This window comes from Plectropomus leopardus, chromosome 21 (genome assembly GCF_026936395.1).
Source record: "Plectropomus leopardus strain MGB_pleo_1.0 chromosome 21, ASM2693639v1, whole genome shotgun sequence".
In the NCBI taxonomy this organism is placed as follows: domain Eukaryota; kingdom Metazoa; phylum Chordata; class Actinopteri; order Perciformes; family Serranidae; genus Plectropomus; species Plectropomus leopardus.
In genome coordinates, this window is record NC_142196.1 from 14,007,274 (window position 1) to 14,028,984 (window position 21,711).

General features: G+C 40.4%; 1 protein-coding gene across 2 annotated transcripts in view; it reads left to right on the forward strand.

The window, feature by feature from the left end:
- sema5a (sema domain, seven thrombospondin repeats (type 1 and type 1-like), transmembrane domain (TM) and short cytoplasmic domain, (semaphorin) 5A) overlaps positions 1 to 21,711 on the forward strand; it is a 146,949-nt gene that overhangs the window by 108,153 nt on the left and 17,085 nt on the right. For both annotated transcript variants that reach the window (XR_015775375.1, XM_042510744.2), the window contains exon 16: positions 8,654 to 8,879. Coding sequence is in view for 1 of the 2 variants with exons in the window: in XM_042510744.2 (XP_042366678.1) it covers positions 8,654 to 8,879 (226 nt within the window). In the remaining variant the exon portion in view is untranslated. The remainder of the gene's footprint in view (positions 1 to 8,653; positions 8,880 to 21,711) is intronic.

Below are 21,711 nucleotides of genomic sequence, written 5' to 3' on the forward strand. Positions count from 1 at the left end.
AAGTAAAGCTCAAGTGTTCAAGACAGGAAACTGTTTGAAAAAGCATACACCTTTCCAATAAAGTTTGTGATGCTGTGATTTGTATTCAGCACTTGAAGATCAAGGATGATGGGAATACGTTTTTTTAATTTCATCAAGGACCACCCCCACCCCCCAAAAAAAAGTGAAAAGTGTGATGTAGTTGGTTTTTTATGTGCCATCTGTCTGTGCGCTCTTCCCCTGGACAGATCCATGTTTAATTAAACAGAAGGAGACCACGCACACATAATCACACACACAGGTTGCAGCTTCTGTCATCACAGCTACTTTTTTAGGCCAGACACCCTGCAGAGACCTAAAAAGCTGAGCCCTGTGTAGGTCTTTGACGCTAGAGCGGCGTATCTACGTGTGTGCATTCATGTTTACCTGTCAGGATTGATATCGCGGCAGCCACCTGTGATCAGCTCCCGGCGTTTGCCAGACATTAATCGACAGCGATAAGCTAACATCTGCTCGGTGTTTTACAGGGGTGTCATGCAGGGAATTTGCAGGAAATACTAACTTTTTGAACTTATTTTGAAAAGTATCAAAGATGAACTGAAGTTGGAGATAACATTCTGGTCAAAACTCCCAGCATGAACTGCTGAGCAAAACATCTATTCAGTTGTTACTTTTTTGTGATTCTCTATTGATCCCTGAAGCAAAATCTATGTTTATACCCCCTCCACAGGGAGCTCACAGCACATAGTCACAGACAAAATAGTTCAAGTGAAGCTAGTAGGGATTCGGGTCAAGGGCACTTTCATTTAAATAAAAGTGTCTCTATTCACTATGCAACCCTGGTACCCTTAAAACAAAATGTTGTCACATGCATGATTAAAAGAACAAACTCTGTGGCTGCTTTATTTCCATGAAACCTGCCCTGTTTGCCCTGCAAGTCATTCACTGAAGCCTCAGCAGTCTTATCATCATGGAAGTATTTAGTCCTGAGGGGCTCTGTGCTTCATTTTGCTGACGCAAAAGGCCACATGACTGCAACTTCATCAGTCTGAGCCATGGTCCGTGCAGCGCTGCTCCGTCTCTCTCGTTTCACTGTATCTGCATTACAGGTTTGAATCCCCAGAGGAGCCAGCAAAATCTGGGCTGGAAATAAACAAGCAAGGCTCTGGTGGCCCAGCAGTAAAATACTGTACCAAGAGTACAGCACTCAACCCCATCCTCTCCTAAAAAAGAGGATGTTTGCTCAGTCTGGCAGTCTTTGGATAAATTGGAAGAAAAACGATTTTTTTCCCCAAACCATGAAGCAGTGATTCATTACAGCTTCATTAAGCAATATTGTTAATATAAAATGTAATATTTTTAATATCAAAAACTTGAGTTGGTAAATTGCAATCTTGCTAAAAGAAAATTATTATTTATATGAACCTCCTGATGATGACCACACGTTGAAACCCACATGCTGTTAATTAAACGACTGACTGAGGAGTTGATTAAGAAAGAATCATTGTTCATGAGCATAAAAAGAAAAAAATACAGACAGAAAGATATCAGTTTACTCTTATTAATAGAGTTATCGTCAGCTTGGTTATCAGCCATGAGGACTTCTTTTTTCAACCTCTAGAAGCAGAAATTAACATAGAAAAACCTCCACAGACTTGTCCAACCTACATAATGCTTAAAAGAAAACATTTTTCAGTGCTTTTCCCAAGAAATCTGTTCAGCAGATCCTGTAGAATTTGTTAGATGTATTGTAAATGTAGTCATCAAATGGCATTAAAAAGATCCTAAGCCAAAAACTTAAATTTCAGCTCAACATGCAATGATTATTTATTACAGAGCAGTCTACATAGGGCCGGGGGGAGCCGTCACCCCTTTAATCTCATAAAGCTTGATAATACATTTGACAAAAAAATCATGTACTTTTGTTGATATTGATTTATTGACACATCAAATCTAAATACTGGAAATGGTTTCAATACTCATTTTCTGCAGTATTGATACACCGGTACCAGCTGCGCTTTCTCACTCCCTTTATTGTTATTTTTAACAACAGTCATTCTGCTGTTCTCTGCTACAAACCAAGAAAGAAAATTCTTCATCATCATGTTATAGTTTTGTCATATATATTAAGCTTTTCCAAAAAAAAAAAAAATCTTTCTCCATGGTATTGAAAAATGTATCAAATATTGATATTTTTCAAGGCGGGTTATTGTATAGAAGGTAGATTCCAGAATAGTGACAACTCTATTATAGTTTTTTGAATTTTATTAAACACATTTCTCATGATGACAAAGCAAGGAATCATGGAGTTTGGTTTCAATTATAAGCTACAGTACTGTGTTGCTGTATAACTAGCTCGTTCCTCCACACTTTCTCATCCAGTCTGTGGAGATCGGATAGAAGTGGTACATTAACTGGATTTGTCAAAATCACATCATTCACATGCTTAATTTAATAGTATCAGTTGAAAGAAGGTCTGCTCCAGAGGTCTCTGTGACATTCACTGAGGTATTCTTTACTTTATACAGTGAAGTACATCAAATATTTCTCAGATCCCAGGATCAAAAAGCACCATTATTCTCGGCTGAACTGCACATCTTGACTCTGCCTCTCTCAGTTAAATAAGTCAAATATGGGCCATGCAGGCCTGACGATGCACAGAGCTGCTTAATGACACCAAGAGCTGTTCTATTTACCTGCCAGTCGTGCCGCCAGACTGCGAAATGAAAGTTAAGTACCCGCTGTTTGTGTAGGCAGACTGACGTATGAACACACTTGTGTGTTTTTTGCATTGTTCACTGTTTGTGTGTGTGTGTGCGTGCGCGGGTGCATTGGCGTGTAGCCGGGAGACCTGCTCCTGGCCGACAGCAGGCTTCATTATGGAGTCAGACTGGTGGGGGAGACAGAGAGAGAGAGAAGTCAGAGTTTGACAAAGTGTGTTTTGGTCGGCACTGCTAATTGAACTGATGTGTCATGGAGACTTGAGGAACATTAGGGCCTCTGTCTTAGTGGACTTGACCACAATAGATAAAGACGTATGCCCTGGAGAGGATTAGTCCCTTCATATCTCACATCTGGACCATTCGTGTGTACATGTAGGCATCCTTATATACACACACATGCTTCCCTCTACCTCTCACTCTCTCTCTCCTACAGCTCTCCTAGTCCAATAAGGAGTATAATGAGTGTAATGACGGTAGGAGGCTAGAGAGGCACAGTTCCTTATTATTCACCTCCCACAACTGGCCGGACACCATAGAGAGCTTTTTGTACCTTCATACTCTCTCCTCCATACACACACACACACAAACACACAGACACACAGAGTCACACACGGGAGTAAAGATATACAGTGTATTTCACCCTCCACTCCACATTCATACATTCTTCAATAAAAATAAGGAGAAGCTGAGGGCTTACTTCCCCAGCACTCAGACACTATTCTGAGACACACACACACACTCACACACACACACACTCTCTTTCCGCAGCTTGTATCCCCTCAGCCTATAACACCTAAAAAAAATAAGCAGAAAGGTCTGCGGATGGAGACAGAGTGAGATAGGAGTTGCCTGAATCCATAACTCGCCATGCATAAACTTATAAACATGCACGCGCTACACACACAAATCAGTGCCAAAGTGCCAGTAAAGTCAAACTTTTGCTCCACAGACACCCTTACACATTTGCACACACAAACAGCCTGACCACCACTTCCATACTGACCAACCGCGTTTTCGTGCGAGGCAGTAACGATGCTATCAGGCGTCCTCCTCCCACCCAGCTCTCCTGAGCTCCAGCCAGAAACACATTACAGAGCTGCCCGTCTCTGAGCAGCTGCCTGTTAAAGGTGTTGCACAGCATAAAATCGCTGCTCTCCATTTGCCCATAATGCATATCACTGCTCTCGCCGGGGGGGCGGGGGGGGGCTACAGATATGAGTCGAAATCAGCAGACTAATTGAATCCAATTTTGTGTTCCACATGCCACTTGTCACATTCGACTGCTTTCCGCCATGTTTTCACTTTCGGTTAATTTCTCCGAAATTGAGATGTGAGTGTGGCTGAGTGAAGAACACAGCAAATGTTTCCTCGTTTTTGTTGTTTTCCTGTAGTTTTATTACTTTGTTTTATTAGCTCGCCATATCGACTGGAAAGAATGAAGTGAGACATTTAAAACGGCTCATTCTGATCAGCTTCTTTTATTCTTTCATTTAATTCAAATACAGTGCTGCTCTTTCATTTTGTTCACAGGCACATTCACATGGCCAACATGTAATATATGCCTAAGATGACCTATTCACTGCTGTGGCTCACTGAATGTCATTTGAATGGAGTTATGGTTTTTTGCTTGTGTTTGTGTGTGTGTGCGTGTGTGTGTGTGTGTGTGTGTGTGTGTGTGTGTGTGTGTGTGTGTGTTTAGTTTATGGGTTTTTATGGGCAGAGCTATACTGATGTTTATTTCACATCCTCAGGTCCATTTTTAATGCATTATTCAAAACATGTTATAAAAATTGCTGCTCGTAAAGCGGGGGGACTGTTTTTGTTTTTGTTATTATGCCAGATTTTGAATTCACATGCCTACCCGCAATAACAAGGCTCCTTTATTGCAGGAAAAGACAATAAGCTGTCCACTGTCCTTCAACATTTGTTATTGGATGAAATAGTCCACAGCAGGGGTTCTTAACCCTTTTTCATATTATGGACCCCTCAGGTGGTACAGGGTTGATATACTGGGGACTGCCACCATATCTTCACGGCATTACGTCATATTCTCACCGTCCCAGTTTAGTCATTCAGTTTATGAGCATTACTACCAGCATAATAATACCTAGTCTTTAACAAACGCCTGTTTCCTTCACATAAATAAATGACTGAGGAATAAGTAAGGAAAAAATCCTGTGTGTTCCATTATTGTAATGGGTGACCTAGGGGACAACGCCACTTTGCATCAGGTGGTTTTTGTGCAGCCCAGTCACTAAAATAAAATGTTTGCATTGTATGGCAAACCACAGGTATGTTACATTTGTACATTTCATATGTGTCACATTAATATTTCTAAAATGATGTAGATCAGATTAAGAGCTGATTTCTAATCTGGAGTGGGAGGGGATGGCGGATGGCATGACATCTAGGCGAGACTATTGTTCAAAACCATGGTTTTTATGAGAGCTGAAAAATTTCCAATTAATATTGTGGCAACCAAACCAGATATTTTTTATTGTGAGGTTGGGAAATTCCCGGCCATATTTGTGACAACCAATACGAGTATTGTTTAACAGGAGGTTGAAGCTTCAATCACACATTTACCATGGTGTTTTCACAACATTAGACTGAAGCCAAAAGAAACGTTAAATTTCAACATATCTGATACATTTAAAATGTACAAATGTAATAAACTTGTTTTCAGAAATGTACTATTCCTACATTTATTCTGTTAATGGGGTTGGTGTGAGTTTTGAGCATCTTATCCAAACAGTCATTTTTCCCTCTCAGATTGAATCCTGAGGAAGTAAAAGTATGCACCACTTCATTACAAAGACAGAAAAAATTAGACAAGAAAAATAAATCAATTGGACGCCCCAGTTTGAAAGCCAGGGATCTACTTTGAAAATATTTACGTAAAGTGGCAGTGCATAGATTTCCATTCAAAGTTTGTCCTTTCAACAAGCCACAGAGCTTTTTAGATTTGTTCAGTCAGTGGGACGTCTTTGTTACATAAACGCTGACCACCTTGCTGTAAACTGCATATACTTTAGCTGTAGTTGTCTTGGGAGACCTTGAATGAGGTTTAGCTTTAAAACCAGTAATTATCTCCTTAGCCCTCTGCATCGACACTAATCCTCAGAGAGTGCAGGAAGAAACGCTTACCAGACAAGCCTCATTAAATATTTACTGTGTTTAGCCACCATCAACAACTCACACAACAAACACCCACAGATCGTTTGCCTTTCCCCCCTATTCATGCCATGTGTTGCTTTTTTTTTTTTTTTGTCACTGTAGGCGGTGGCGAGACGCTGAGGTGAACTCTTTTTTTTTTTCCATCCTTTTTGTTATTGGCTGATAATCACAGATTGTGGGCCGGTCTGTGATGTGTGATGATGTTAAATATTAATGTCTGGAGATGATTACTGTGCTAGATGGAGAGAGGCAGGAAGTGCGGTGGAGGTGACACCCTCATTCATCACGGGGCCCTAACAGAATCTAAATCCTCCCTGTGTTTTTAACCTTGGTACCCCGGGGAAGAGAGGCAGGGGGAGCGAGGGAGAGGAGGAGACAGAAACAAGGGCGGATGGGAAGAGACAGAGAGGGATGAAGCTGAGGCACAGATGGAAAAAAGAAACAAGGGGAGGGAGAAAGAGAGCTGACACAAAGCGGGTTATGAACAGTGTGTGAAGAAGAGGGTGAAAGGAATATAAAGATAGATAGATGGATGGAAAGTGAGACCAAGAGAGAGCATAAGAGAGGAGGCAATATGGTGAAAAATAGACCTGCATACTGTATAATGTAAAGCGCTCCTCTCCTCAGCTGACCTGTCAGCCGATCCCATGTGACAGGCTGACGGATGTGCAGAAAGGAACTCTTATCTTATTTTGTCAAGGTCTGGCAGTCACTCAAGGCCTATTCAGCATAAATAAACAAGCGGTGAGGAAAATGGCAGCCGTCTCACCTCCTCTTCTGCGGTGTCATTTTCTCCAGACGTATCTCTACCTCCACCTCCTTATTTATTTAACTGGGCACAAAAGAGGTCTGGACTGCCTATTACCCACCTATTATCCTCCTGAATCGTATCATCAAAAATAGCACGACAGAAGAAGAATACTTTTTTTTCAACCACTAGTCTAAATAAAAGTTAGCCGAGAGACACAGAGGCAAAATATATACTCATGGCACTTCTGAATGAGACTCGCATATCATACTGTAGGAGCGTCAGTGCTGTGTTTTTCATTTTTATTGCCCGGCTCTTAAAGCCAGATGCAGAGAGGAGAAAGAGTTGCCATTATTGCCTTCTTTTTGCTCTTTTTCTATCAACACCACCTCCTCCTCTCCTCCAGCCTTTCCCCTCGGTTATGAATTAAACTTGACGAATGACCTTTTCTGCCTGGCTTGTTTGCCTCTTGCCATGTTCAGCAAGTGGTCTAAAGGGAATGTATCCTTAGTCAGTGTGTGCAGGCAGAATGACAGGTATGTTGGGGCCAGGCAAACAGGGCTTGGTTGTTGTGTGAGGGATGTTTTGGGGGGATGAGTGGTGCCGGATCTGGTGGCACACGGTACAGTACCCCAGCCAAAACTGGAATCAAGAGGCTTTCAAGGATGAATGATGATGAAAGCTTTGAAAAGGCTGTTTGTTTTCTCTTAAAATAAGCTGTTTAATTTCATATTAGTCACTGCTGAGAATTTCAAAAGGCATTGTCCTGTCCATTATTATGCCAGGGAAATACACCACATATTTCTGTCTGAGCTTGTCATGTTTAATTATGACTTTAATGATTTTTGATTATCTCTTCCTACGCTGGACGTGGCGCATCCACCTGCCTGCAGACGTGCTTGCAATAAAATAACACTTTATGTGAAAGGGACGTTTTGTAGGATTTAGGAGGACCTGTTGGCAGAAATTGAATATAAGTATGTTTTCTTTAGTATATAGTCACCTGAAAGTAAGTAATTTTATGAAAATGTTCTGATACAGGATAAGAATTATCCACACCAACAACAATCAAACCATCCAGTAAAACTATATCACAATATACAATGTTGAAATATCAATAATATATATTATATAAAATATCCTTATTTGTCCAGAATTGATCTGAAGGAGCCTGCACTGCATCATCTGACAGCTTGTTCCGAGCTTTTACTGTAGGAAGTGTGAAGTAGTTTTTTCCTCTTTTCATTAGAAATACCCTATTAGAAATAATTTCAAGATGACAGGCTCAGCCATATATCATATATTCTTTGATCAAGCTTCCAGATCTCAATCATGTCACCTCTGTGTCTCCTGTATGCTGGAGTTGTAATAAATAAGATGAGATAAATAAGAATCATTGTGTTTTCTTAACCTTAGAATGAGCTGTTTATATCATATGGTTGTGGGTTGTCATCCACAGAGATCACCATGTTGCTCCACCGTGTTCCTGCAGTAGTTCAGAATGGACAAACCAAACACGAGCTCTATATAGGGCCATACGCATTTTCCAGTTATCACGTTAGTTGCCGTAGTTAGCAGCGCTTCTGTGAGGAGTAGTTATGGAAAAGTACTGATTTTTTTAACATGAAGCTGCTTTATTCAGTGTTTTTACTTTTTAGATCACTTGGTCCATCTCTTTTGGATAGGAAAAGACCTCTGTGGATAATTTGGCTCCTGGTTAAAACTCTCTGAACAACTAGATCTTAAATTGTCAGAGAAAAAAAGGTGAGCACATATTAGCAGGTGGGGTAGCAGCCTGTCTCTGACAAGCCTAATTGCATAGGAGAAACACTTATTTGTAATGTAAAACTATTTTATTTAGTGTTTTTATCGGTTTAAATCACCGGGTTCATTTATTTTGAAAAGGATGAAACCTCTGCGGACAATTTGTTAAATTTGGTAAAAACCTCCTGAACAATGAACAAGGAAGAAATTCCAACTGGGAAAAAAAATTATGCAATAAAATGTTTTCTGCCTCTGGTTGCAGGAGTACCAGTCATGCAACACTCTACCATGTCCTGACCTGAAAAAGACCACACCCTGGACTCCCTGGACACCAGTTAACATCTCTGACAATGGTGGGCACTATGAGCAGCGCTTTCGCTACACTTGCAAAGCTCGCATCCCCGATCCCAGCCTGCTAGAGGTGGGCAGGCAGAGAATCGAGATGCGCTACTGCTCCAGCGATGGATCCACCGGCTGCTCCACTGACGGTGAGTGCAAGAGACAGATGGTCTCTTTCCAGCTATCCAGCCTCTGGATGTTTCTGTTATCTCACTCCAACTGGCTTTCCGCGTCTCTGCAGGCTAGTTATTGGCCTCCTTGCCTCAAGCCATTCCTTCTGTCTGTGTGTGTCTGTTGTTCATTAGATCTTTCTTGCTTTCCTTTTCAAACTTTTGCCCTCTCTGTCCTGCAAAAAGTTGAAGGAACGCTATCTTAATCGGCGCTTGTGTTTACGGTCCCTCGACTTCATCAGAGGATCAAAGCGTCAGACATGTTAATGAACTTCCAATCCACAAAGCCGATCAGCAGTTTACAACTAATTTTAGCTCTCCCGCGCTATCTTTCACACTCACACACAAACACACACACACACACATGCATGCACAAAGTTCACTCATAGTCTTGCAAAGAAGCACAAACACACACTCCTCATCCATCATCCCAGCTATTCCCTTCTGCCTGAGTCGGTGTACCACAGAGTCTCATTCAGCCACACCCCTGGTGAATTAAACGCTGTAAACGTTTGTACAAACAGCCTGCTAATTGACAAGTTGTTTACGTTGTCAAGTGGAAGGATCCATATTAGAGTGGAGACAGGCGGGGTGGCACCACACCACAGCAAAGCGGCTTCGGATACAGATGCAGCAGTTAAAGTTTGTTTATGACTCTTTGCCTCAGAGGGAAAAAGCCTTTGGAGTTAGTGCCGGGCTACGATGCTGTTGCCTCCCATCACTTTGACTTCATCTATCATGTCTCTGGGTGGTCCGTCGCTACACCACTCACATGCCACACGCTGCGGTAATCACACAGGATAGCCCTAAAGTACGGTATCAGTGGGGTTTTCTCTCTTTTGATCTCTCTTCTTCCTCATTTTTGATTATTAATCTCTGTCTTTCCTCCAGTGCTGTCGCTGGTACAACTTGTTCTCTTCACACTTTGAAGCCAACGCTTAAATGTTCCTGAAGGGCTTTACATGAGCGCTGGCAGGAACAGAGGAAACCTGACTGCTGCCTCAAAGCCTTAAGAGGAGTGACAGCCACACATCCAAGACATTAGTGAACAAAGACTAGAGCTTTAATAGGTCTGTCTTGTTTCTGATTAGCAGGAGGAAGTAACAGACACAATGTGTTTCATTAGAGGTTGTCACTAGAAGCCTGACATCAGATTAAGTTTAGTGTTAATTACACCAATTGAAAAGCGAAGGCTGAAGGTTCAGCAGTCACTTTTGGCAGTGAGTCGGTCGGTGTTGGAGGATGTAAGCAGCCTATAGGCTACAGCAGGCAGATGGTGATGTATGAGCCGAGCAGTACGAGCTTCAAATCCCTTCAACAACCGGTGTACAAACATGGGTGTTGTTTTCACCAATCTGCCATCAGGAAAAATGGGAAACACTGTTAACTCAGCTTATTGAGGTGCAAATGAGGAACAAGCAATGCTGCAGGTTATGTTCACACCTTTTGTACAAGGGGAGTCATAATTTCTCTGTTAATAGATGCAAACTTTATTAGTGTCAAAAACTATTAACAGCATTGATATGATGTTATAGCACTTCAGCCTATATTGGCATTTTAACTAGATGCGTAATTAATATCACTGCAGGTAAAATTGCTGGTCTGCATTGCTTCAAAGCACGACCTTGTACATAGACTGTCATTTTATATAAAATCCCAAATTAACTTGCTTTTTGTAAATGTTCAGTTGAAAAAAATTCTCCTCAAAATAAAAAGTCCGTCACTGAAAGATTCTTATTAAAAGCTCAACTGTACAGAAGCGCATTGATTTCACAAAAGAAAAAAACAATAGACTCCTTAACTCATAATTATGAGTTGCTCTCTCCTAATTAAAGAAAAGATCTTGTAATTACAAGAAAAGCTAAAGGGATACTTTGCAATTTTCAACCAGCTTTGTATCATAACAATGTGGGTAGTATGTGTAAATGACCTGCGGAAAATTCCCTCCTTTGTACCAGTACCCTGATCTCCCTGCTCCACTCTCAGCTCAAATACAGATGATCAGAACGATTTTGTCTTGCTCCACAGCTGTTGCTTGAACTACAGATTGTACTTGCACATTTTCGTATGCCCGCCACAGACCCCAGACCCCCAGATGGTAAAACTAGGCAGTGCTGATAAAATTTAAACCAAGATTCTGTTACTGTGTTGCCTATTTCTTGCCTAAAGTGATTCAGAAACATATTTTAGTTCACTGTTTAGCTGTAATTCGAGATTGTTTGTTGCCAGCTGGCTTCCATATTGTTTCCTGTTTCAAAAATGGCCAAGCCTGCACTATGTTATTGAGATCATATGTTATTGGTCCAGTGCAGCGAAGTGTATTCTGATAATGATATGTTGTCTAATTCCTGAACAAAAGCAAATGCCACAGTCTGTTTTTCTCTGGTAATGTAGCACCAGGTTTGTAATTATTTGTGTCATTATATACAGTCTAGTTTTATGAAAAGACCATCTTTCCAGCAGTTAAATAATTCTTTATGGCCCATCCTAGCTTACCTACGTTACAGGATAAGACAGTGGGCAAGCGTATGCATTTAATTTGCTTTTTTATTTCATTTTCTTTATGAGACACTAAGATTTTTAGAAGTTTTCCCTAATGTGGTTGGCATTAAAATAACTTTGTAAACACTGCACTGGGATTGTTCAGGCAGAAAACCAAGTCTAATGTGCTAGAGGTCACTCTCTTCCTGTAGGAAACAATACAGGATGGCTCTCACAGGATCTTTCTTCACAAATATAAAAAATCTAAGTGCTCTCTCTTTTGTAATTGCAAGAGAAAATCTCATGATTATGAGTAAAAGTGTCTATTTCTTTTTTCTTTTATGAATGGAATTTGATTCTGTGTACGATTGAGGGGGAAAAAAAAAACTTCAATGAAGAATAAGGAACCTTTTCACCTTACTTTAAAAGAAACTGGTTCACTCTAGTTACAGTGTAAAGCGTGAGTGTAAACAAGATCTATTGGGTGTACGTGGCTTCTGTGTGCTGCACTCCTCTCACGTCCCACGCTGATTGTTCATCTAAAGAGTTCAATATGATTCACTTCTCGGAGGAGTTTTAGGTCATAACTGTCGAAAAAGAGGATGGACTCCAGTGATCCACTTCTTCATTTCAACCATTATCAAACTTGTCATCCATCTGGAGAGCACTGGTGTGTGTATTTGTGCGTGTGTGCCACTTTTGTGGGTGTGTAAACATGTGCATCTGTTTGTGTGTGTGCTTGCTCGTAGGTGTGTGTGATGACATTTTTCCAATTCGTCCCCCTCCCACCATCCACCTCTCATAGATGCATGAGGTGCCTGAGCCCTGGGAACATTAGTTAACTTTACTTAAAGCAAGAGGCCATTGCAGGATAATTAACGCCACGGTGGTGGTGTGTATTGATGTCCACAAGCGAGGCAAAGGATGCCGAGATCCCTCCGAGATGATGAGAACCCAAAAGGAATGGTGTGTCACCCAATAAAGATTTACTATTTGCATCACGCGGCTTAGTTTCGATTAGCGCTCAACAAGAAATCTGTGCTTCTCCTGCGAGAGCTGTTAGAAAATAGGTTGCCATGTGAACAGCTTGATACAGCTTAATTACTCATTACGAAATACTGACTGAAAAATAATGACTTTATTTAATACTCAAAAGTAAAGGAACAGAAGTTAAACCACTAATTGCTTCACTTTTATTACATGCACGTGTTGCATCTTATGTATTTAACATGTGTTGATAAGGAACAATACACTGCAGTTTACCAAGCAGCCGCTCGACAGTTTGGAGTCCCCAAATATAAGCACACTATCTTAATGTAGTTTAGGCTAATAGGCAGCTAAAAAAATAGAACCATAGACTGTTTATAAAGATGGACAACAACCAAAAACTTTTTAATCTCGATCACCCCCTGGTGTCAGGCTGCTGTATTGGTCATAAAGCTCGTCCCTCCACATTAGTGAATGTGACATAGGTCAAACTAAAAATCAAAAGTACATGCCAAATACATTTTTCCCAAAGATGGTTTCTGTCACTGAAGGTAGTTCTCATCATGTTGTTTTTTCAAGTGACTGTTTTTATAAGTTCAGTTTTAATGAGTTATTCAGTTCTACAAAAAGGGGATTTTCCACTATGAAATGCGTTTGCACTGCACTGGACTGCTCGTGATTGGTGGGGCAGGCGTTTTGGCGGGAACACCCCTAGCGAGGATATCGCTACTGCGCAGACTTTGGCTCCGAATGACTTGCCAAATGGGGGCATGTCAGCCTAAAATAAGACAACTTTGGAATTACATAGAGACTTACATCTCTTATTTTAGTTGAGACTATCCACCTCTTGCACTTCTGCTAACACATCCTGCAGCAGCTTTCTGTCCTATGAACGCACAGAGCAGAGATTGATAGCATCACTCCATTAAAGGTGCAATGTGTAATACCTAATGTTCCAAAGTAATGGAGGGCAGCATTTCCCCAGGGTTCGTCTGAGTTCATACTATCTAAGCCCTACCCTCACTAACAGCAGGGTAAGAATAGGCACAATTCAACCAAACAAATAGTTATCCCTTGGATCTCATTTGGGTAAACTGCAATGTGTTATTGCCATCACTGCATATGACTGTATGCAAAAAAAAAGGAGCAGAGACAATCTCCCTGCAGCCAACACTGTCCTTCTTTTTATTTTCATTTGAAACAGACACATGAACTTTGAAAGACTGTTTTGCTGTCTCGTTGTCACACTGATGTCCCTCCCCCGCTACTCAATAAACAGCCCACTCTGCCATGTTGTCTGAGCTCTCCTTCATCTCCGCCTGTTCAGGCAGAATGTCACCATGTTTATAGCTTGAAGCATCAGAGCTATCAGATATACCTGACATTTGACAATTTGGATTGTATTCTGAGACGCGGTGCATGTTATTGACAAACGCCTGGAAGTCTCATCTGTGACGCATAGATATGGAGAATATTACCCCCCCCCATCAATGGAGAATAAATCGATGTTTGAGATTTGACTTTCCCAACCCCTCCCCAGAATATCTTCTCCTTTGTCTCTCAATGTCTCTCACATTAAGATCTCTATCTGTCTTTATTATTAGACATAAATTATGAAAGATTTAGCCAAGCATTTACAATGAGCTTTTATAGAACATACTGACTTGTTTCATGTCAGTGATCATGACTTAATGATAGCAATGAGTTAATTAAGATCTGTAGTGATTTAAAGACACCCCTGTGATATATGCCCAGTGTTTAGTTTTCTAGTGTTTGTAGCCATTTTTCTTTTTGTATCACATTTCACATAGCTGAATGAAAAACCAAACATTTATACATTTGCATAATTGCCTGTATAGATATGTATTTTTAAACATCCATGACGCAAAGTCCTAGAGGTTATTTATAAATCATGGCTTTTTCCCACTCATTATGTGACTCTTCTTTTGACTCTGTGATACATTATGTCTTCATATAATATGTATGCATTTATGCACAATTTATATTACAAGATAGCTTACACGTGGCAGTTTGTTTTTGCATATTCTCTATTATGCATGCCGCTCTAATCACATATGCACTTCTCTATAGATTGCTCAAAGAGTCTTCTGCAGTATTCATGTTATGAAGACACTTCCTGATACCTTTTGCTCTTGTGTTTGACTGTAGTTACATGATTTGGACTCGAGTCAGTATGGGACTTTGTGGGATTGCCAATATGATCCCAGAAAGGATGACTAAAGGTCTTTGAAAGCACCCTTTATCACCACATAACTACACAAAAAGTCTTGCATCCAGACTTGAACTTGAACACCAAGATCTCATCACTTCACTTGGACTTCAGCCTTTTGATTTTAAGATGCTTTCAGAAAATGGCATTTATGACTTGTTTACGACTCAAAATTTGGACTTAAGTAGGACTGGTCAGTCTTGATTTGCAGCTTGACTTGGGGCTTTCTAGTCTTGACTTGGAACTTAAGAGGCAAGATGTACTTGTGTACTTGTGACTTGGAAGACAATGACTTGGTCACACCCACAGACTGTATATAAAGATTGCGCTGTGATGTAATTTGGAGCCAGAGTCTGTGCAGTTGTGATCTCCAGTAGTAGAGTTCCCGCCCAAACTCATCCGACCATTCGTGAGCTGTGCCATTGATGGCAGACACACTGTTTGGCACACATCTGCCAATCATGATGTCAAAACCCCTTTTTATAGCATCAAACTAATTAAACCCAAACTTATCAGAATAAGAATACTTGAACAAACATCAGCATGATATGAACTACCTAAAATGACAGGAACCATCTTTGGGAAAAAAATGATTTGTGTACTTTGATTTTTTAGTTTGGCCCATGTCCATCAACGAACATGGAGGTTTATGACCTACACTGCAGCCAACCAGGGGGTGGTTAAGATGTTTTGGCTTAACTTCTGGAGAGCTTTTATGCTGTCCATCTTTATATACAGTCAATGGTTCCACCTCTGATTTTTGATTTTGGAAAAAACTAAAACTTCCACCAACCTCCCAAATCTTTAAATGCAGAGAAGCACTCTCACTGCAGCCCGGTGCACACCCATTCAGTGTGTTGAAAAATCAAAAGCTTGACAGGCCTGCTGTGCACACTTACAGTTGCTAAGCTATAACTGGACACTCACTGTTTAGGGGGATGGTTTTGAGAACAGACAGTTACTAGCCTGCCTGCTATAGTCTGCATACAGCTAGAATTAACACTCCCACTGTTGCCAGGATTGAAACCAGCTACTTGTCTATCATTAGTCAGCCTCCAACTAAAAAAGTTCTCCATTATTAGTCACTCTGTCTGCAGCCATAGGCCAGCCCACCGCACAAACCAACAATTTAAATGATGATTCCTGTGAAGCCATATGTCTATGAAACAGATCTGCCTGTCTGATTTAATCAATATCTCTACATAATGAGTTAAAAGTTCAGACCCGCTACTTTTATGATGCAGCAGTAGTAACAGCGAGCTTTAAAGGGCTTTGCAATCAGGCAATCACTCTATTTTTTTTTTTTTCGCATTTGCATCTCGCAAAGACAGAGGCACACACACAGGGGGAAAAGAAAGCACCGGAAAGATGAAAGACATTTCTGTAGAAGGCTGTGAGTTTGTAATTTTGCCAGCTTGTGTCGATGAGTGATGGCTTCATTTTTTTTTCCCTGGAAGAAACGGTGGCATGTCAGCAGCTTGATGTGTTTCACTTCAGCTGATTTGGAATCAAGGCCAGGGCCTTCTCATGGGCGACAGATTAGTTTCTCCCGCGCGGATGTCATGAGCAGACACTGAGTAGACACAGGACAGTGCTGAGGGACACTTCTGACCGATGACAACTATTCCAGTATCCTTATTGTCTTTTTGTTCCTCTGTACTCCTCTCTCTCTCTCTCTCTCTCTCTATATATATATATATATATATATATATATATATATATACACACACTCTGTTTTTCACTGTAGACGTCTCACTGTTTGTCACGAAAGACACAATTGAGCTAATAAGTGAACTCACAGCTGAGTCAAGTTACACAGCATGTGTCTTGTCCCTGAGGTATGTTACAATAACGAGAGTCGATTATGCATATCAATAATTATTGAGATAGAGAGGGGCTTTGGTGATTAGATATGACGGTGGAAGATAGGACACGATTCCCCTGGAGTCTAGACGCTGAGGTTAGTGGAGGTGGAGTGAAGCCAGTAGGTGGAAAATGGAAGCTTTCAGTTGAATCTCGCAAAAAGGAAGATGATGACAGGTTTCGTAATAGTACGTCTGAAAGAAAGAATCCCAGACTTTTAATGATAAAACAGAAAACATGCCCCTCATCAAACCTCCGCCAACTCTTCATTAATACAGGGTCGCTTCCGAGAAGTGTGGAATTTGATATTTCCAGGTCTGAATAAATATGGAAAAAAAAGAAAGCATGAAAAATATTGTTTCCAGATTATTTGCTCTGTTCTGTTTTCTGAAATATAAAATTTAAAAGGGCCAACTCGTCATTAAAAGCAAAGCAAGCTGTATGGCATGCAACTGAATGCAAACTACTACACAGAGCCACCTCTATGCCGGTATGTCACAGCCTGCAAAGCAGCTCTGCCCTGAGTGCCTTATGACTGTAACACATCCAGAAAGCAGCAACCAAATTCATCTGAATGAAAGTGCCCTAATATTTTTGAATTTCATCTAGCATAGCATCGCAAATAATCAAATACTGAGCTTGTCTTAACATTTCTGAGTTATGCAGTGATCAGTAAATGGACTTTCTTTTCTGTGTAAGGAAGCCTTTATTGCTGTGTATAGACTTTTTTCAACTCACGTTCAGTTCTTATTTATAAGAGAGATGAAAATATATGGGGGGAACAATAATCTAATATTATTTATTCAATATGTCAAAATAATTTTATGTGTAGGTATCACTGGTTAGTGTACTTTGAGATGAACTTGTCTGGTTTTTGTGTTAGTTGATCTGTATGATCTTTCTGGCAGTTATTTGGCAACATAATAGCACACATTGTTGGAATATGACATACCTGTACATGTTAACAGTTGGATTTTAAACAATTTATATGCATAATAAACATCTGGCTTTGGCATCTGGTTTGTACGTCGGTATGTGTGAGTTGTGGCTTAATTTTGAAAAACAATGTACAAAATAATTCAGATACACATAGGGCCTATTCTCACCTGACAGTCTGATCCAAGGTTCATATTTTTATTATATTTCATATGTTCAATCTGGTTAGTTTTGTTTTTACATTGCATTTATGCCAGTGCACTAAATTACTATAGGTGATATACCTGTCTCATGTCTTGTCATCGTCGCCTAGGTGACCTGCATGTCTCTTTACCTGACATGGATTAGTTTGTAGACAAGCTCCTCGGTCCTCTCATATCGCATCTCGCAATCCTCTTGGAAAATATTAAAAAGTGTCAGAGTTTTGTGAGTTTTTCTGACTGACTCTTTATACATTTGTCTCCTTTAGCTCCCATGTGCTACCATGGCTCATTTTGTTATGTTGTGCTATTAATGGACACCTACACTGTACTTTTACTGCCACTGGACAACTTAACGGCTAATTTCTCCTCTGTCACGAACACCATCACCTGTCTGCTCGAAGCTCAGCCATCGTTCCTCTCTCTCTCCAAACCACACACACACACACACACACACACACATAAACACACACAAACACTATGCACTGAGGCACTAAACACTACTCTTATCACTTGATGATAGCCTGACAAAACTTCCTGTAATTGTTTTGTAAGTCTGAACAATCCAAAAAATGTTTTCACACCAGAAACAAAAAGAACAATGGTTCAGTTTAAGACCGCTTCTTTTCCTCAGACCCAAGCTCGGTTGCTTGGTTCAGATTATAGACCAGGAGAAGTTTCAAACCTGAAATTTTGGTTCGATCAAACTGAAATGTCCAAAAGTTTTGCACCAACTGAGGTATGTGTGAAAGGGCTCTTAGATTATATACCTATAAATGAAATGCAGCTGCTTAAATTTCTTTCTGGGTTTTTTATGTACTTATATCTGTCTCTTGCCCAGTCGCTTGTCCCCACCTGATCACTCAGTCTCTGTAATGCTGAATGGTTTAATTGGGATATTGCTGCATCGCTTATAACACGTTAGCTCATACTAAGCTGTTGATGACAGGATCTCTCCCTATATGTCTCTCTCTGTCTGTTATGCTTCACTTAAGTATGTAACCCATGACCTCTCCCAGATTACTGTCAGGTGGAGTTCATAACCTTATTGCAATTATCCTTGACACTGAAGTTGCAGGTTACCATTTGAGTGCCAGTGACACACAGCGTATTTCACATTTGCCCTCAATGTGGCTCTCATAGAGTGGCACAAATTCTAATGCCATAGAGTCAACAATTTAGCGAAACTGCGTAGGCGTTGAAAAAACACAACTGCATGTCACAAAGAATCGACTTTGTTGGCAGGAGGCCGCCCCTTGCTCAACATGCCTGCATGAAATCATGGCTCTGAGCTCTTAAATACATCATAACAGCAGGTTCTGACAGATTAACAACACCCAAGAGAAATTTCGAGTCTTACACGTTCTGACGTTATCATGATGAGCTTGTCTTCGCCTGTCTTCTCTGACATTGGTTCACTTTCCGCTTTGTTGCTTTTTTTGGACCAATCAGACTGGATGTTACCTCAAAGTGGAGAGCAGAACTGCGTTACTTTAAATGACCAGGGAGAAGGAGAGGGCTGTTTCTTTGATGGGAGCAAGTTTCCTCTGGTTGAGAAAAAAAAAATCAATCCTGTGTGTGCAGTTTGTTGGCAATGTCAGTTGTTGAAGTTACCTCATTCTTTTGAAAGCATCTACAATTACAACATGCACTTGAAGCCCACCACCACAGCAGGCAGTACCAGCTGGTATTGTGTGTTAGCTGTGATTGCAGTGGCAAGAGGGATAGATGAAGAGAAACTGGTCTTAAATTCCACCTCTTGATTTTTGCTTTTTCTGCCTTGTTCACTTAAACAACAACAGTTCAACAACAGCAGATCAATTTTGAAGAATTCATCTTTGCCCAAAAAAGGGTGTAAATGGGTTTTACAACAATTTTCTTAAACCCATGTAGACTTATAGGTTAATTTCCAACCTTCTGGTTCCAGTTTACATCACCAGAATCTAAAAATTAGCCTGTGGTGACTTGAAACCTGCATGTGGATGGTGATCCATCACAGGAAGCATTAACTCGCCTTAATTTCTATGTCAAAGTTATGTTATTGTTGCAGTTTGGAGTGGTGGGAATGATTTTCAGCACCTCCTGATGGCATATTCGAAGCTGGAAATTATATCATGCAATGCTTAGTTATCCAGTCAGAAAATCTGACTCACCAGATAAACAATAATAATGATAATGATGTGGAAACAATAACATGAGATTGTTTGTTGCATTGAAAGGTTTCTGTTTGGCAGAAGACTGAAAGTTTGGATGTCAGATGTTGGCAGTGATGAAAACAGTACCTGATTTAAAGTAAATGTCTTAGAAAAACAACCAAACCGAACTTGAACCCACTGCAAATTGTTTTTAAGTACAATTCATGTAAGTGCTATTACATAAACAAGTATGATTGGTCATGTGTTCCAATAAACATACAGTGATGGAAGATGTAGCCTACACAAATCTTTTTCTTAAGCACAAGTAGCAACAGCATAGAAATACTTTGTTGAAATTAAAAGTCCTTTCATTGGAAATATCAATCAACTCAACAAGAGTAGCATTAAAATGTAGCCTAAGTAAATACTTGTTATGTAAAATGGCCCGTTTCAGAATGATACCTGTAATATTATTGGATTATAATTACCGGTGCATTAATGTGTACATCACTTTACTGTTGAAGCTGATCGAGATTGAGCTGGAGCTCATTTAATTACTTAATATAGTTATTTTATAGTAATTTATAATATATATATATATATATATATATATATATGTGTGTGTGTGTGTGTGTGTGTGTGTGTCTGTGTATATACATATATATATATATCATAATTTATTAGTCAGATTTTGTTATATTAATAACCTGAAGTGTAATTCATGGCTTATCCAAGGCCAGGTCGGAGTGGCAGCCGGATGAGCATAGTACTCCGGACGTCCCTCTCCAAAAAAACAGTTTCCAGATCCTCCTGGGGAATCCTGAGGCATTCCCAGGCCAGATGAGTTATATAATCCTCCATCAAGATCTGGGTCTGCCCCAGGGTTTCCTACAGGGACGGGAGGCACCCAGAGGCATCCTGATCAGATGCCCAAACCACCTCAGCTGGGCCTGAGCTCCTCACCCTATCTTTAAGGCTAAGCCCAGCCACCCTATGGAACTAATTTCAGCTACTTGAGACTGTTGTCTCATTCTTTCATTCACTACCCAAAGCTCATGATCATAGATGAGAGCTGCTCAGCTTCGTCTTTTCCCTGATAGTTCAGGGCAGTACCAATATCACTGCTGATGCCGCATTAAACCGCCTGTCCATCTCACATTCTGTTTGACCCTCATTCATGAATGAGACACTGAGATACTTGAATTCTTTTATGTAGGGCAGTAACTCTCTCCCAACCCAGAGGGGGCAATCCACCGTTTTCCCGCCTCAGTCTTGCAGGCACTGACTGCTTCGCACTCATCTGTTTACCACCCAGTGCATGCTGGAGGTCACAGGGTTTTGACTCTAACAGAACTACATCATCTGCAAACAGCAAATATGCAATTCTGAGGTCCCTAAAAAGTCCCCGGTAGAAGTATAAACTACCTTAAAATGAAAATTCAAGTACAGGTACCTCAAAATTGTACTTGAGAAAATATGCTTGGTTACATTCAAAGTCTGCTCATGCTAGTAGTAGTGCTAATACTGTGATATGTCCTTAAAAGCCCAAAACATTACATACAGACTAAATAAAACCCTTTTAGTCCAAAAAACCTCTGCAATCAAACCTGTAAATTGGAATTATTTTTAAGCAGAGGACAGTCTGAAGGTGTATGTTTGGCCTTTAATCCTCCTTTGAAAAAGCTGTCACACTAAAAAGTCTCGCCTCAATTCATGAAACATAACATTCACCAACTCCCTGTGCTTATATCAGGTTAGCATGCATATCCTTTATCTTGGCTATTTGTGCATCTGTGTTTCTATGTGATTGCTCAACAGGGCTGAGGTTATAATTGCACCCTTACAATTTAATTAGCTCTCTACCTCAGGACAGTACAAGGAGCACTGTAGTATTGTTCCTCAGCAAGTGACTAGAAAGCAGGGCATGACGTATGCAAAAATGTAATTTTTAGGTATAAATATGGCGTGTACACACACAC